At 35.9% G+C, this 15508-nt stretch overlaps 1 protein-coding gene across 1 annotated transcript in view; it reads left to right on the forward strand.

The window, feature by feature from the left end:
* Window positions 1-14296, forward strand: part of hsd17b4 (hydroxysteroid (17-beta) dehydrogenase 4) — a 203241-nt gene extending 188945 nt beyond the window's left edge. Inside the window, exons 23-24 of the mRNA XM_039758980.1 lie at window positions 6341-6468; window positions 13500-14296. Coding sequence (XP_039614914.1) covers window positions 6341-6468; window positions 13500-13589 — 218 coding nt within the window. The 3' untranslated portion in view covers window positions 13590-14296. The remainder of the gene's footprint in view (window positions 1-6340; window positions 6469-13499) is intronic.
* Window positions 14297-15508: the final 1212 nt, after the last annotated feature.

A 15508-nucleotide genomic window follows, 5' to 3' on the forward strand; every position in this document is an offset into this window, starting at 1 on the left:
CTAACCACAGACTTCAGTCCTACAGAAAATCAGCAGATTTACTTAAAAGGGCTTAGCACAGAGAAGCTGTTTAAAAAGAGTTCAAGCCTACATAAATGACAGCAAATACTGAGAAATCCGTTGTACCCAGTGGCAAGACAAAATCAGTAGTGCCATTTTGTGCCTACGATTATGTCAACCACTAGTTTTGGACATTGTCAATAAAGGAATTGGTTTTGGCACCATGGCACCACCACATTCAGTAGCTCAAGTTCTGTAAAATGGTGCTTTGCAGGGACCGGGTCTACTGTAATTAAATTGTTGTGACATAATTATGATATTATCATTAATGAATATCATATGGTTAAGATGCAAAAGATTTCTTGATCACTTGTAGTTAGGAAGTTTGGTGGTTGGTGGCTGTTTTTCCAGTTGACATTTAGGTAAACAGATCGTTTTTTTTTTTCTTCTTCTCTAAAAAATTAACAATTGTATGTTACAAGATCTTTTTAAGGTGGGGAAGATCTGAAATGATTATACCATTGATATCAGCAAAACTTCCGTTTTAGTAAGAATGAGAAGACTTTAAATATACAAAATATATTTCATATGATATGAATTATGAAGAAAGTATTTACAGGAACAGTGTTCCAGGCTTTGATTGCTCTTTATAACAGAGCACAGGGTAATCAAATGGTTTGAGGAAAATTTCCCAGAGTCCTGTCACATATAACCTCTCTATATATCTTACTTAGTTATCACTGTTGTTTTTTCTTTTCTAACCTATTTCCTAATGAGCATGCACAGTATTCAACTTATGCAGTGGTTTAGCTGTAGCTGTTTCTAAATGATCAAATTACTTGCATCAGTTAATTTATTGTTCAAACTTGACTGATGCCTGCAAGTTTCTTACCTTTCTAACACAGCGGTGGCTAACTGGCACTTTCACTAACAGAACAACATGTTTTACATCACTGGCATGACTGCTTTCAGTCTAATCTGCATTATGTTCTGAAAGACCAAAATATGCAAGAGGGTTAGTGTATAATCAGATGCATGATATCATTCAAGTAGAAAGACGGTTTACATTTTACTGATTACCGCCTAGTTATAATGTATATATTGTGAGGTGTTGTGACATATATATGCACGTTTTGGGAGAAATAGCATATAGCTTTCTGTGCTATTTTTTGGCATGAGTGAATTTAGTACATACGTTTAATAAAAAATGAAAACCAGCAATTTTCACAGAGTGATTGTTAAATATACTGTATATATTTAAAAAGTCGAAATAACTAAATGACAACTTTTTTATCAGATGCTTTCTGCATAGCCTATTTACATTATCTACGTACTGTAAGTGGAGGTTTCTTTAAAATAATCTACTGTATTAAAGATACCACTTTTCCTTTTTTTAAAGCCCATAAACTATAAATGTAATAATAAAAAATAATTTAAAATACATCATAGTAATATTGTAACATCTTTTCCATTCAAATGTTAATCACACCTAAAAAACAAATATATAACCTTTTATGATGTTCTGGTTTACTTGGAGCTCTGATATAATATCTTTTCCATGGGATATTTTATCAGTTATCGTTTATTTTCTATATGCAAAATGTGTATTTTTGTTTTAAGATACTGTTGTTTTAATATGAATAAAATATAATATACTTTATTATTTTTGGCACCCTCACAACCCTGTATTGGTCTAAGGTGATTTAAAAAATAAATGGGTGAATTATTTTAGTGAAAGTAGTCTAATTTGTGAAATGTGCTGAGTTCCTTTCAAGTGAATGTGAGCAAATTTTATTGTCCCTCTCAGGAAGTGTTTCAAAATTCATTAGTCAGTAATCAGCAATTACTTGACACATCAGTCACTTAAGTTTTTCATTAGTCACTCCTTAAAACAGAAGCAATTGCCATAAATGGGTATGACTGTGTAAAATATTTTATAAACATGCACAGCTGAAAATGAGATCCTAACTAAGAATTGAATCTCTTGTTATGTGAAAATGTATGTTCTTTGTTCTTAAGTATTAACACAGTTTCTGCCACTTACTGAAAGTATTTCTAATAGCATCTCCTGAGTTCCTCTGCATTGTTTACATTGATGTCAAAATGGTGTTCATTTTTATGGCTTCATTTATTTATCTTTCATGATATTTTGTCATTGCTTCATAGACATATTGAATTTGTTTTACGAAGATATACCTTTTGAATTACATGCTATTATTCACTTTCAGTACTACAGTCAAGTTATACATAGACTCCAACTTTTAAATTAATGTTAATAATTTTCTCATAATCCTATTCATCTTTAAAATATTAACAGTTGCATAATATTTTTGTTAAGTGTATAAACATACTTTATGTGTGTATTTTTAAGTAACATATGCTTGCAGTTTTCCTAACTAATCTCAGAAACAATTTTGATTCTGTTGTTTTCTGAAACATTTTTAGCCAGGCACAATTTTCTTGTATGTTCCATATCTTTATGATTATTATTATTTTTTATCCTTAACTGTTAGTTTTGCTTTATTAAGCAAATTAATGTCCTATTTGTGCTAAATTATTCAGTTGTTAACATTTTTCATTTATGACTGCAATTAAATATTTCACTTGCAAAACAGTGTGCAGCCAACTTTCCATATAATATATCCACACATAGTATGGTCTGAACACACACCTGAATGGCTAAAATAAAAGAATTTTTTAAAAGGAAGAAATCTTCTGACTTGAAAGTCGCATTCAAAGTGATGCATTATGCAGGCATATTGATGTTGGTACAAAGGAGCCCCAATAGCGTTTTTTGAGACATTCTGCTGAATGATTCATTTGCTGAAAGTATTCAGTATTATTGTGTTAGTGGTAGCATTGTTCATAATGGCACTCAGTTTTGTTTTAATTCACTTCTTTCTGCTACTTCCAGTGGATCCAGAGAGTGACTTATAAATGCACCCGCTGTTTTAATTAGCTTGTTGATTTGTGGGTCTCTCTTGAAATGATGTTGCCAGACCAGGACACCACAACATAGAAAATTGCACTGTCCATCACAGAGTTATAGAAGATCTGAAGGATGTCACTACCCAACTTAAAGGAATGCAGTCTCCTAAGAAAAAAAATACCCTGTTCTGCCCTTTCTTACACAGTTTCTCTGTGTTATGAGACAACTCTAACCAGTTATTGATATTGACTCCAGGTACTTTTAGAAGTACACCTCCTCAGTATCCACTCCCTGACTATTGACCAGACACAGAGGCTCTTTGGTGTGGCCAAAGTTGGTTTTGTTGATGTTAAGGTGCAGACAATTCTCTTTGCACCAAGAAACAAAGTTCTCCGCCTGAATCCAATACTCTGTCTCATCCCCCATATCGATATACCCCAAAAGTGAATCATCTGAGAATGTGTACAGGTGACATGACCTGGCATATATTTATAGTCTCAGGTGTACAGAGTGAAGAGAAAAGGAGACAAGACTCTTTCTTGTGGTGCTCCAGTGTTGCTCAATCCATATCAGAAACAGTCCTTGTGTCTCACAAACTGTGTCTGCCTGACAGATAATCCAGTTTCTAGGACACCATAGGCTCATCCCACCTGCATATCTTTGAGATTACTCCTTAACAGATATGGTAAGATGGTATTAAAGGCACTGGAGAAATCAAAGCTGGCAGCATAATTCTGATGAATATGTTTTTTATCTAGATAAGAATAAGCTTTGTGGTGCACAAGTGGATGGATGTAGAATGGATTACCGGGGCATTTTAGAGCAGAATGTACTAACCAGCATTAGAAATTGAGTTTGGGTTGAAGGTCATGGGTCCTGCAACAGGCAAGTGACCCAAAATGCACAGGCATTTTTTAGCACAAAAAGTATTCTTTTTAGCACAAAACAATACTAAATGAATCCTTAACCTTGATTTTATTGAACACCTTTGGAAAGAGGTGATATATGCTAATTGTAATTTAATTGTAAAAACATTTAAGATTTCAACTGAAGAGTGAGAGATACTACCTGCAGAAAGGTACAAGAAGGTTTGGAGGCTGTCATCATTTTCTAAGATTGTAAAACCAAGTATAAAGGTATTTTCTTTAATACCACCCAGGGGCCTCATACAGTATATAATGTTGTGTGTAAAATTCACACTAAAACATGACTTAAAGACAAAACTAAAAATGTGCACATGCACAAAAAATTCATAAATGCATAAAACTGTACATAAACAAAGTTCTATTCACTTTCCCTTTATACATCCCAATTAATGTGAATTTTATACACATGCATATGTCTAAAGCTCCACCCCGACTCCTCCCCGAATTTCACCTATATGAATATGCAAATAAATATAAATAGCCCCTTCCGTTCAGTGTTTTGTTAAAAGACAATGGCAAAAGCATGTATAAAAAGAAGAATTTCAGCCAAGTCGAAATGGAGGTCCTGCTCAGTAAAGTGGAGGCAAGGAAAAACATACTGTTTGGTGGCTTAAACAGTGGTATGAGCAAAAAAAAGGAAACTGATGTGGCACACCATGGCGAAGGCACTGCACAGTGCCCGAAATAAAAAAGAAGTGGTCAAATATCAAAGTCAACATGACAAAGTGAGTCACAACCCACAAACTCAATGTCATATGGAAGCGTTTTAGGGCCACAGAGAAGAAAAAAAAAATTGACCTTTTTTTTTCTTCACTCTATTCTTATGTTGAGATAAATCTCAAAATTTCAACTTTAATCTTGCTACTATTTGAAAACACTATGCCATGGAGTACAGGCAAGATCGAGAAAAAAAAACATGTTTAAAGGACAACTCATGTTCAAATGGCATACTACATATATATATATATATATATATATATATATATATAGTATTCAAATAGTGACTTTTTATGTATGAATATGTGTCTATGCATGTGCTACAGTGGCAGAGACAGATTTGATCTCATTCAAGTGGTTACTGGAATATAAAATAAACACTTTCGGAAAAGTATAACGAAACAAGTGTGCTTTTATTCAAGAATGAAACTGAATAACAAAATATTCAAGTGACAACAAGATACCCAGAAGACATGATTCACCAGCGTTTGTGTGTCTGCTTATATTCCTTCAATGAAGTCTTTTACAGGTATGAAAACTTTACACCAGCTGCTATAGACTGAAATCTAAGGCTTCTTCTTCTTGGGCACATACACCATCAGCAGGACACTGCCAGATCTAAACACTAGCGTGGTGAATTCCTCGCATACTAAAGTCACTATAGCTGCAGGTGCAAGTTCCATTTTACTTTATGATGCCAAACAGAGTTGCGTTGTGGTGCAGCAGTCTATTAGCCAGCGAAAGCATTGTGAAGAAGCTGTCTCTTGTTATAGTCCTGCCTGTTCAGTGTGATAGCAGTCATAGGTACAACAAATAGGTATGAGCAGGTATCTGCCACAGCACCCACTGTTGTCATCGCTGCTCTTGTGAAAAGAATGGAGATAAATGCCATCAACTCAGAGAGGGAGAGGCAAGTTCGTTGTACCACATAAATGTCACTGACAGAGTAAAACTGAATAATAAAAAAACAAAAACAGACTCAAAACATATGTATGTTTTTATTATATTATAGTAATAATAATAGCAGCTCACTACTCAAAACACGGAGCACACGGTCCCAAACCCAGGACCTTTGAGTTATAGGTAGCAGTTCTTACCTCTGCACCATTCAAGAACACATATAAACTCCCACGCGATTGACATTTGATCTTAGGTTTTTAATTCAAATTAATTCATCCATCCATCCATCCATTTTCTAACCCGCTGAATCCGAATACAGGGTCACGGGGGTCTGCTGGAGCCAATCCCAGCCAACACAGGGCACAAGGCAGGAACCAATCCTGGGCAGGGTGCCAACCCACCGCAGGACACACACAAACACACCCACACACCAAGCACAGCAACATTTAAATCAAATGCTTTTTTTTTTTCCTTTGGTTATATTCGTGAATAAAAGCGCACATGTTTATTTGATATCTGGACTAAAGCCATCACACATTATATTCTTCACATCATTATTAGTATGCTAATAACCTATAGTGGACTTTGCCAGTTTTGAAAAAGAATGTATGTATTTTTATATCTTCCCATCTTACATTTGTTTACATGTCAGCTTGAAATCCACTCTGTACTACTGCTGGGTAAGGATATATATGCCTTATTTACATTTGTAAAAAGTATTAAACCTTTTGTGAAGGACGGGGTGAAGTAGAGGCTGCTACATTGTTCTACATATAGTGCGTATACCTAGCCTTTTTTACCTGTAATTTCAGATTTTAACTAGAGATTATTCCAGTTATATTTTTGTTTTTTTTTCCACATTTTACAGCTATTGACCTGAAGAATGGCTCAGGGTCATTATATAAAGGACTTGCACAAAATAAAGCGGATGTGACATTTAGCCTATCAGATGAAGACTTCATGGAAGTAGTTCATGGAAAGCTTAATCCTCAGAAGGTACTCTGTTGTGTGATTTCAGTTACACTAAAATACTAAACTATGGTAAATTATTATTAACTGTATTGACTACTAATTGCCAAAGCAAACAATGCTCAATTGTAGACAAGCTCATACATTTTTGCAAGCTTTCTATTGCAAATTAGTGTTATCTATCAAAAAAATGAAACTGTTAGGACACAAGGTTATAATTTGCTCTTTGTGAGGAGACACATGGCGCCAGTCTATTGCAAAACAAAATATAGTACATTAGTCTTTACATGGTTAGTTTTGATTCAACAATTTGCCTACATTCATCTATATTCAATGTATCTATATATACAGTATATCAATATATGTACTGCATGTGTATGTGTGTGTTTGTGTATATGTATGAATGTGTGTGTGTGTGTGCGTGTGTGTGTATGTATATATATATATATATATATATATATATATATACACATGGCCGGCTTTGTATCCCTGCCAATACCCCCAGGCCGCCAGAGGGAGCCCTCACAGTGGCATGGAAGGTCTCCGAATTCCAGTGGAGCCTCATGGACATTGTAGTTTTTATGGACAGCCCTGCTGGATACCATGGGGGCCACCAGGAGCCGCTAAAGGGAGGCATGGTGATTGTTATTTGCCCTATGCCCCGGAAGTACTTCCAAGTCATATGAACGGAAGGAATGATGTACTTCCGGGGTGAGAAAAAAAGGACTTTTATTTGACCCGGAATTGATAAGGAATTTTGGACTAACGGATGAGAACACTTCCTATCGGGAACTATAAAAGGACCATGGGAACTCCCAGACAATGGGCTGAGTTGGGTGGTAGGAGGGCAACGCGTCTGGGAGTGGAGGATTGTGATTTATTGGATTGATTATTGTTTGGTTAATGAATAGTGTAGAGTGGAGGGTGCTTAGTGCACATTATTATAATAAAAATAATTATTGTAGCACTTTTACCTGGTGTTTGGCGTGGTACCTGAGGGTTTGAGGGAGCGATAGCGCCCCCTACTGCTACAATATATTGATTGTAATAGGTTAGCCTGGCCACAGACAGACACAACAAAACAGTGTCCACAGCACACATGTTTATTTACACACTATTTACAATTATTATTTACAGTTCAGTCCTTGGTCCTTCGGCCGCCTCCACTCCAGTCTCGCAAGCTCCGTCCTTCTTCCACCCGACTCTGGCTCCCTGAATGGAATGAGGTGGCCCCTTTTATCTTGCCCTGGATGTGCTCCAGGTTCCTGACAAAGAACTTCCGGGAGCACTCCCCAGTGTGGCAGAAGTGCTACCCTAGCACCTGGAAGCTCTCTGGGCGTAAATGATCCCTGGTCTGTCAGCGCTTCCTGGTGTCCCAGAAGTGCTGTCCCCCAAGGATCAAGGACCGTCCGGGTGCCCAAGGAAATGTTCCTCCTTCCTCCAGGCGTACAGGCAGGTTTCCTGGCTGTCTATCACTATATATATATAGTCCATTTTCTAACCCGCTGAATCCGAATACAGGGTCACGGGGGTCTGCCGGAGCCAATCCCAGCCAACACAGGGCACAAGGCAGGAACCAATCCTGGGCAGGGTGCCAACCCACCGCAGGACACACACAAACACACCCACACACCAAGCACACACTAGGGCCAATTTAGAATCGCCAACCCACCTAACCTGCATGTCTGTGGAAACCGGAGTGCCCAGAGGAAACCCACGCAGACACGGGGAGAACATGCAAACTCCACGCAGGGAGGACCGGAAGCGAACCGGGTCTCCTAACTGCGAGGCAGCAGCTACCACTCGCCACGTGCGCCATATATATATATATATATATATATATATATATATATATATATATATATATATATATATATATATATATATATATATATATATATATATATATATATATATATATATATATATATATATATATATATATATATATATATATATATATATATATATATATATATATACACACACACACACAAGCTATCCCCTGAGTTTAAAAAATCAATTAAAAATTTTTAAAAAATGCAGTAATTTGTATTGAGAAGAATTTATATTTTTGGTTTTGCTATCAAGGTCAAGAAATGTAGCTGGGGTCTCTTTGCCAAAAATGTAAAAAGTTGGCAAGGTATCTCTGGCCAAGCAGAAGGTAGGTACGCTCCAATTCAAACGTTGCTACTGTATTTGATCTTGTTCAGCTCTGATGGGAAAGCATCCCCTGCGTGAGGAAAAGAGCATGTGGCCAAGATATCTCTGCCAGTGAGCAAGTGCCGTCTAAAACATACATAGCTGTGATCTCTCTCTCAAAAACATCAAATGTTACTCTTTAACAAACTCTACATTATTATGTCTGCTGAACAAACAGGTATCACTTGCGGAGCAGAGGCAAGGTATGCTGCAGCACGTGGCGAGAGATAGAGCGACTCAAGCAGAGGCTGGCGCTTAAATGAGGATGGCCCCACCTGGCTCCCTACTCCTGAGGTCCTGCTTCCTCTTCCCCACGGTCCGCAGCCTGTCTCTCAGATTCACGCAAATGAACTATAATAAAATCAATTGCAATGTTCAACCAATTATAGAAATAAATATATATAAAAAATGCAAAGTTGACTAGTGACCCACAAAATCATCAACAATACTATTTCCTGTGTTTAGGGCAATAGGTATCCACTAAGAAAGACACATTTCAAAATATAAGTATTTACCTGTTAAAAACTTTCCACAATAGAAAAAATAAATACTACAAAATCTCAAAAACGTCTCGATGGATTTGATTGAAATTTGGTGACAGTATACATTCGATTAACCCAAGGCACAATAACCGAGGCAGATTGACTTATAAAATGTGTATTATTATAGAAGGAAACCAGAGAATCCAAAGACATATTGTCATGTACACAAGATAAAGGTGTTAGAGATGATGATTACGTCAGGAATTAAACCAAGGCCCCTGGAGTTTAAGGCAGCAATGAAGATCACTGCTCCACCATTTCGCTTGCTTATAAGTTTTTAATTCCTTATTAAACATTTGTAATTTCAGTTTATCATAATATACTTTAAATAAATAAAAAAAAAATAATAATAATTTTTCACTATTTTTGAGCGTTTTCATGGAAACATTGCTAAGGCCACCTCTGAGTAAACAGATAGATGAAATGCCAGTGGTATAGATTTGCCATTTCAGGTGCTTTCTGCTAATTAGACTTATGTTGTGATAGAACTCGCCAAACAATTCTCTTTCTTAATAAGGAAAAGGAACAGTGAAATTGTCAAATTAGAGATGATCTTGAAAGAGAAAAGGCAGTTTAAAATTGTGAAGACATAAAGGAGTAACAAATAGTATTAGGACAGTCTAAAAACAAGTGCATGATAGTATGCTGTTAAAAAAAAAAGGACATTAAATCAAAGGCATAAGAGAAATGTATACCTGAGCCAGGTCCTGTTTATTGCTAGAGAGCTGCTGGGAAAAACAGCAGTTGCCAGCATATTAGGTTTCAGGAAGAGTAAAGATCTTATAACAAATACAGAAACTTTCTATTTCATATGATGCAAATTTACGATAGTATAGAATATAATTAGCTCAAAAATAATTTCTTAGGTTTGGTGGTTAGTTTTGAGAAAAGGATATAATGATGTAGTTATAAATCCAGAAGGGACTGAGCTACTGGTCCAGTTTGGAATAGTGGTGTTCCAGAGCCTGTTCTAGAAACACTGGGCGCACGGCCGGAGTCTTTTGGAAATGGTGTCAATCCATTGCAAATACGATTGAACATAGCACCCAATTTGGAATTCTTAATACAACACCTTAAAAAATGAATCGCCAAATAGTTTTTTCCTTTACATTGTGTAGACTCATAGTTTATTAGTTTCAAATTTTTTCTCTGTGATCTCCAAAGCTTTGCACATTATGTCAAAATGAATGGGAAATCTCAAAACCTTTCAACAATGAACACAAATTTAAACGTTGAAATCAAAATTAAACCCTTTCTAAATCTGGATGCCTTAATTTGCTAAGCTGTATTAACTTAACATGCTACACACTTTGTTAATAAGCTCCACCCGTACATTATGCATCGCTTGCTTTAAATTATTCAGCGAGCATAAGCACTTTTACTCATTATTAAAACTAGTTGTGCTAGAATGGCCTAGCCATAGTACTGATCTTAATGCCATTGACATAGCCTGGAGATATACCAAAGAGAAACTGTCAGATAGTACATCAAAACAATGCTCAAAGTTAATACAGACTTGTCAAAGTGATTATTGGCTGTTAAAATAGCCAGAGGTGATTAAACAAGTACTGATCCATGAGAGTGAATACTTACAAAATTATTCTTCCCTATGATTATTTTATTATTATTTATAAAGGCTCTTACATTTTCTCAGGCTAATACATCAAAATGGAAGGTTGTAAGACTCTTAAATGAAATGGGATAAGGGATTTTTTAAGGTACTGTTTTTGAAATTGTCCATTTATTGAGTAAGAGGAAATTCCATTCAAAGTGAAGAAAAGAATGAACATGCAGGTTTGAAATGAAACAATAGCTTTGAGTAGGAAGTGGTTGAATAAGCTCACTTTATCTAATAGCAGATAACTCCTCCGTGAGACAGAAGAACAATTGCCAGTTTGCGGATATGGTGTCATTAATTTTCATCCACTCTTCCAGCACCATATTCAGTAGTCCAGCCAGATTGGTCAGATACATCGGGAGGCGTTTCACTCATTTCTGTTCTTCTAGTTTAAGTGTATTATCACCTCAACTAAGGACCCATTTCCTAATAATTAAAGTACCTACCACAGAACATGAAAGAGCCTCCTTGGAACACAGTCCTCATGGAAGACATAATCTTTCCAGTTGTCAATAGTGCAGTTAGCAAGGGCCTGTCCTGTGGTACTCTGCTGCAGATATCCATGGCATGCAGTTCATTCTGAGTGTTTGTTCAGAAGTGGCTTGATATGGGCCTGCATTGACTGTCTACAGCAATTCTTGCCTAGTGGCAAAGCAGTTTGCTGTCACAATGTGTGAAATATGTCAACTGTCCCTGATTAGTGGTTGACTGCTATGTAAGCCGCTGCTGGCAGACCCGATGGACTGTATGTATTGACACACCTGCAAAGTCAACAACTTCCACTAGTCTATGCCCCTTTGGCATGGCCAAACACAAATGAAGCACTGATTGCTTTGCGGAACTACATAACGACTTTTTTGTAGAATGCATAGCTTATTTTTTAACCTTCTGCTAATATTCTTTGATTTAGTAAATTCTGTGTTTGTAATTTTAAACTATCAAGCACATAATTTTCCCGCACAGTAAACCTGCACAGGTGGTGTAATGGAAGTGTCGCTACCTTGCAGTGAAAAGATCATGGGTTCTAGTCCCGGGTCCTCTATGAGTAATGAGTAAAGCATCATGTAAGGGTAAAAAAAAATATTGTTATATACTTGATTTATCAATTTTAAATGTTTGTTTCACCAAATAAAAGAAACATGTTTCACTAGGACTGTCGGCCTTTGTATACCTTCACAGTACCTCAAAATTGATCCAAACTAAATGTATGCATACCACCACGTTTTTGTTTACAAAAAAGGCACTGGCACTGCTAATCACACATGTGGTGATTTAAAAGGAGCCTATGTTCCATCAGTGACGTTGTATTCATGCATTTTAGACACTGTTATCACTTTGTTATGGGTTTATGAACTTATAGCTTTGATAGTTCTTTTTCATTCTGTTAAATGCACTTTGAGATGTGACTAGATCAGATATGACCAAAATGTTTACTTTTTTATTTCAAAAATTGGGAAAATCGTATTGCTACTACCTCAGATTCTGTTCAGCTATAGCTTTTTATTGCTTTTTGGGCAGTTTTTCAAGCACCTGTGTCATATGTGACCAAATTTAAAAAGGAAACAATTAATAAAAATTAGTTGTTTTTCAGTACATTAATTTGGTGTTGCTTTAAAAATCGTCGTTACCTGCTGAAAATGTCTGGCCCAGCTACATTATTTGGTTTGAAAATCTGGCCCAACTGAATTTTTAATCTAATAACCCCGCTGTAAACTCTTAGTTAAATCAAGTTGTCCTAAATTTTGTTCCTAAATATTTTTTATATTGTTAAATGTCTAAATGCCTAGTATAAGAATGTTTGCATGTACAGCATGACAGATCATGTCACATAACGTAACATTTTCAAACCTGCTTCATTCAGTGCCAGTCTTAGCAGCGTTAGGCCAAACCATAAACATGTCCTAAACTTTACAGGGCTCAGTCATGTGTACACCCAGACTCAGACTCACACTCACACTTACAAAGGAGTCAGTTTTCAGTCACCAGTTAACTTATTGATCTGAATATTTTTTTATAATCCCAACACAGACATAGGGAAAACTTTACTTAGACAATAACCAGTCACAACTCATGACAGCTGAATCTGTGAATCAACAGTTCTAGCCACTGCACCATCAATTTAATTTAAATTCTTATTTACATTTCTTTCAGTAGTTTCTTGTGACCATCAAATCCATCATCAAAGGACAATTACCAATTTTAAGATGGTTAGGAATGCATAGTTAATGCACAATTGCAAATTGACCTATTTTTTTTATATTGATATTTAAGTATGCTGTTCGGAGTAAATCATTTAGATGTAGCATTGTTTCATTAAACATTAATGAAGTTTGACAAATGTAAAAAAAAAAAATCTAACTCCAAATTTGTTTTGTCTCATTTTTATACTGATATTAAATTACTCAAAGCACTATGCCATTAACAATTAATTGAAAGTAGTAACCCATTCTTAATATTGACATTGCTTAGGCAGAACAATCAATGTTGTCTTGTTTATTATGTATTTATATATGATATGGAAAATTAAGACTGTTACCAAAAATTGTCATTTTCTTTAGGCACAAAACTTTGTTATACAAAAACAGCATTTCCACCCATGTGGGTCACTAATTACGTAGGAGCTGGCATTTTAAGAAAACTAGGTTACTTCATTAAGATTCTAGGCTAGAGCTAATTGTGTATTTTTCTCTTTTCAGGCTTTCTTTGCTGGGAAACTTAAAGTAAAGGGGAATATTATGCTCAGTCAAAAACTGGAAACTATCCTGAAAGACTATGCAAAGCTGTAAGAATAAATTTGGATTTTCAATTAGATGACATCGGACAACAACTTCAACTGCGACCAATTTCTTTGTTTAAAATAGTTCCAGTATAAGGAATTCTGACAGCATTTTTGATTAATAATCTAATTTGTAAAATTAATTCTGAACATGGATTCCTGTTTCTCATAGTGTAAAGCTTGTTGACATGATCTGAATCTTAACAGACAGTACTCTTTGAGATGCATGAATTGCTCAGTATACTGTAAGTTAGGAGTAGATATCCTCTCATTAAACAATAAAGGATATTGTTATCGGAATTGTCATGACAATGCATTTAATTCATACAATGCAATGTCATCTCCAGTTAATTTAATGCTGTAATATCTAACTGTATTTTAAGTAATTCATAATAATTTTCTCACATAACTATAATACAGTAATAATAGCTTATTTGGGTAGGTGCTAAATGATTCACTTACATTAAAACTATATTTAAATTTTAAAGTTAAAACTGTACTAACTTACAAATGACTATTAATTTTACCTTTTCTCCAAAAGCTTACTCAAAAGAAGTTGTTATATTATTATGTGTATAGGTTCTACTTACAAAACTGTGATTTAATACCGGTTAAACAAATTATTATTGTAACTAAATTACTGTACCTTGAATGAAAAGCTGTGTGCAATTTTTTATTAGGAATAAACAATCTCTTCAAATTTTGGTTATTCTTGAACAGTTCAGGTCTGTTTTTTCCCTTTTCCCATATCAGTCTTACACTTACAGTACTTTGTCCAGTAAACAACCTTTCCATGTTTCCCCAGTTGGTTTAAATGAATACAGCAAAATTTACCAGATATACAAAGATTAGAATAGAGTAAATAATTATTTTAAATAAAATTGTGGTTACTGTATGTTGGACTGATACCTGGCTAATTGTGATACAACATATTCATTGTATGCTTGTAATGACATGCTTATCTTACTGAATGATTCTGTCTACAGCAACAACAGGATGTTTTCAGTTGGCTCTCTGGTATTGTGTTGGTGGCAAATAGTTCTTGAAAGGAACTCGTCAGTACAAAAACGAGTATAAGGTCATAAATAGATAAAGCCGTGCACATTCTATACAACACGACAGGATACACTGATGCTGGATTCTATATCATGGCCAAAGGTTACTTTTGAGCCCTATCAAGGTAAACACAGATTTTATATATAATCTTAAATGATATGAACTTCACATGAATAGTACATGTTTTAACACTTATGAAGGTGCAGGGCAAAATGGTATCTGACTTAAAGCTCCTTACTGTGAATTAATGCTGCAAAATATGTGAGTATATCATCATTTTAGTCATATACACTCACCTAAAGGATTATTAGGAACACCATACTAATACGGTGTTTGACCCCCTTTCGCCTTCAGAACTTAATTCTACGTGGCACTGATTCAACAAGGTGCTGAAAGCATTCTTTAGAAATGTTGGCCCATATCAATAGGATAGCATCTTGCAGTTGATGGAGATTTGTGGGATGTACATCCAGGGCACGAAGCTCCCGATCCACCACATCCCAAAGATGCTCTATTGGGTTGAGATCTGGTGACTGTGGGGGCCATTTTAGTACAGTGAACTCATTGTCATGTTCAAGAAACCAATTTGAAATGATTCGAGCTTTGTGACATGGTGCATTATCCTGCTGGAAGTAGCCATCAGAGGATGGGTACATGGTGGTCATGAAGGGATGGACATGGTCAGAAACAATGCTCAGGTAGCCCGTGGCATTTAAACGATGCCCAATTGGCACTAAGGGGCCTAAAGTGTGCCAAGAAAACATCCCCCACAACATTACACCACCACCACCAGCCTGCACGGTGGTAACAAGGCATGATGGATCCATGTTCTCATTCTGTTTACGCCAAATTCTCACTCTACCATTTGAATGT

Source organism: Polypterus senegalus, chromosome 7 (assembly GCF_016835505.1).
Source record: "Polypterus senegalus isolate Bchr_013 chromosome 7, ASM1683550v1, whole genome shotgun sequence".
Taxonomy (NCBI): Eukaryota; Metazoa; Chordata; class Cladistia; order Polypteriformes; family Polypteridae; genus Polypterus; species Polypterus senegalus.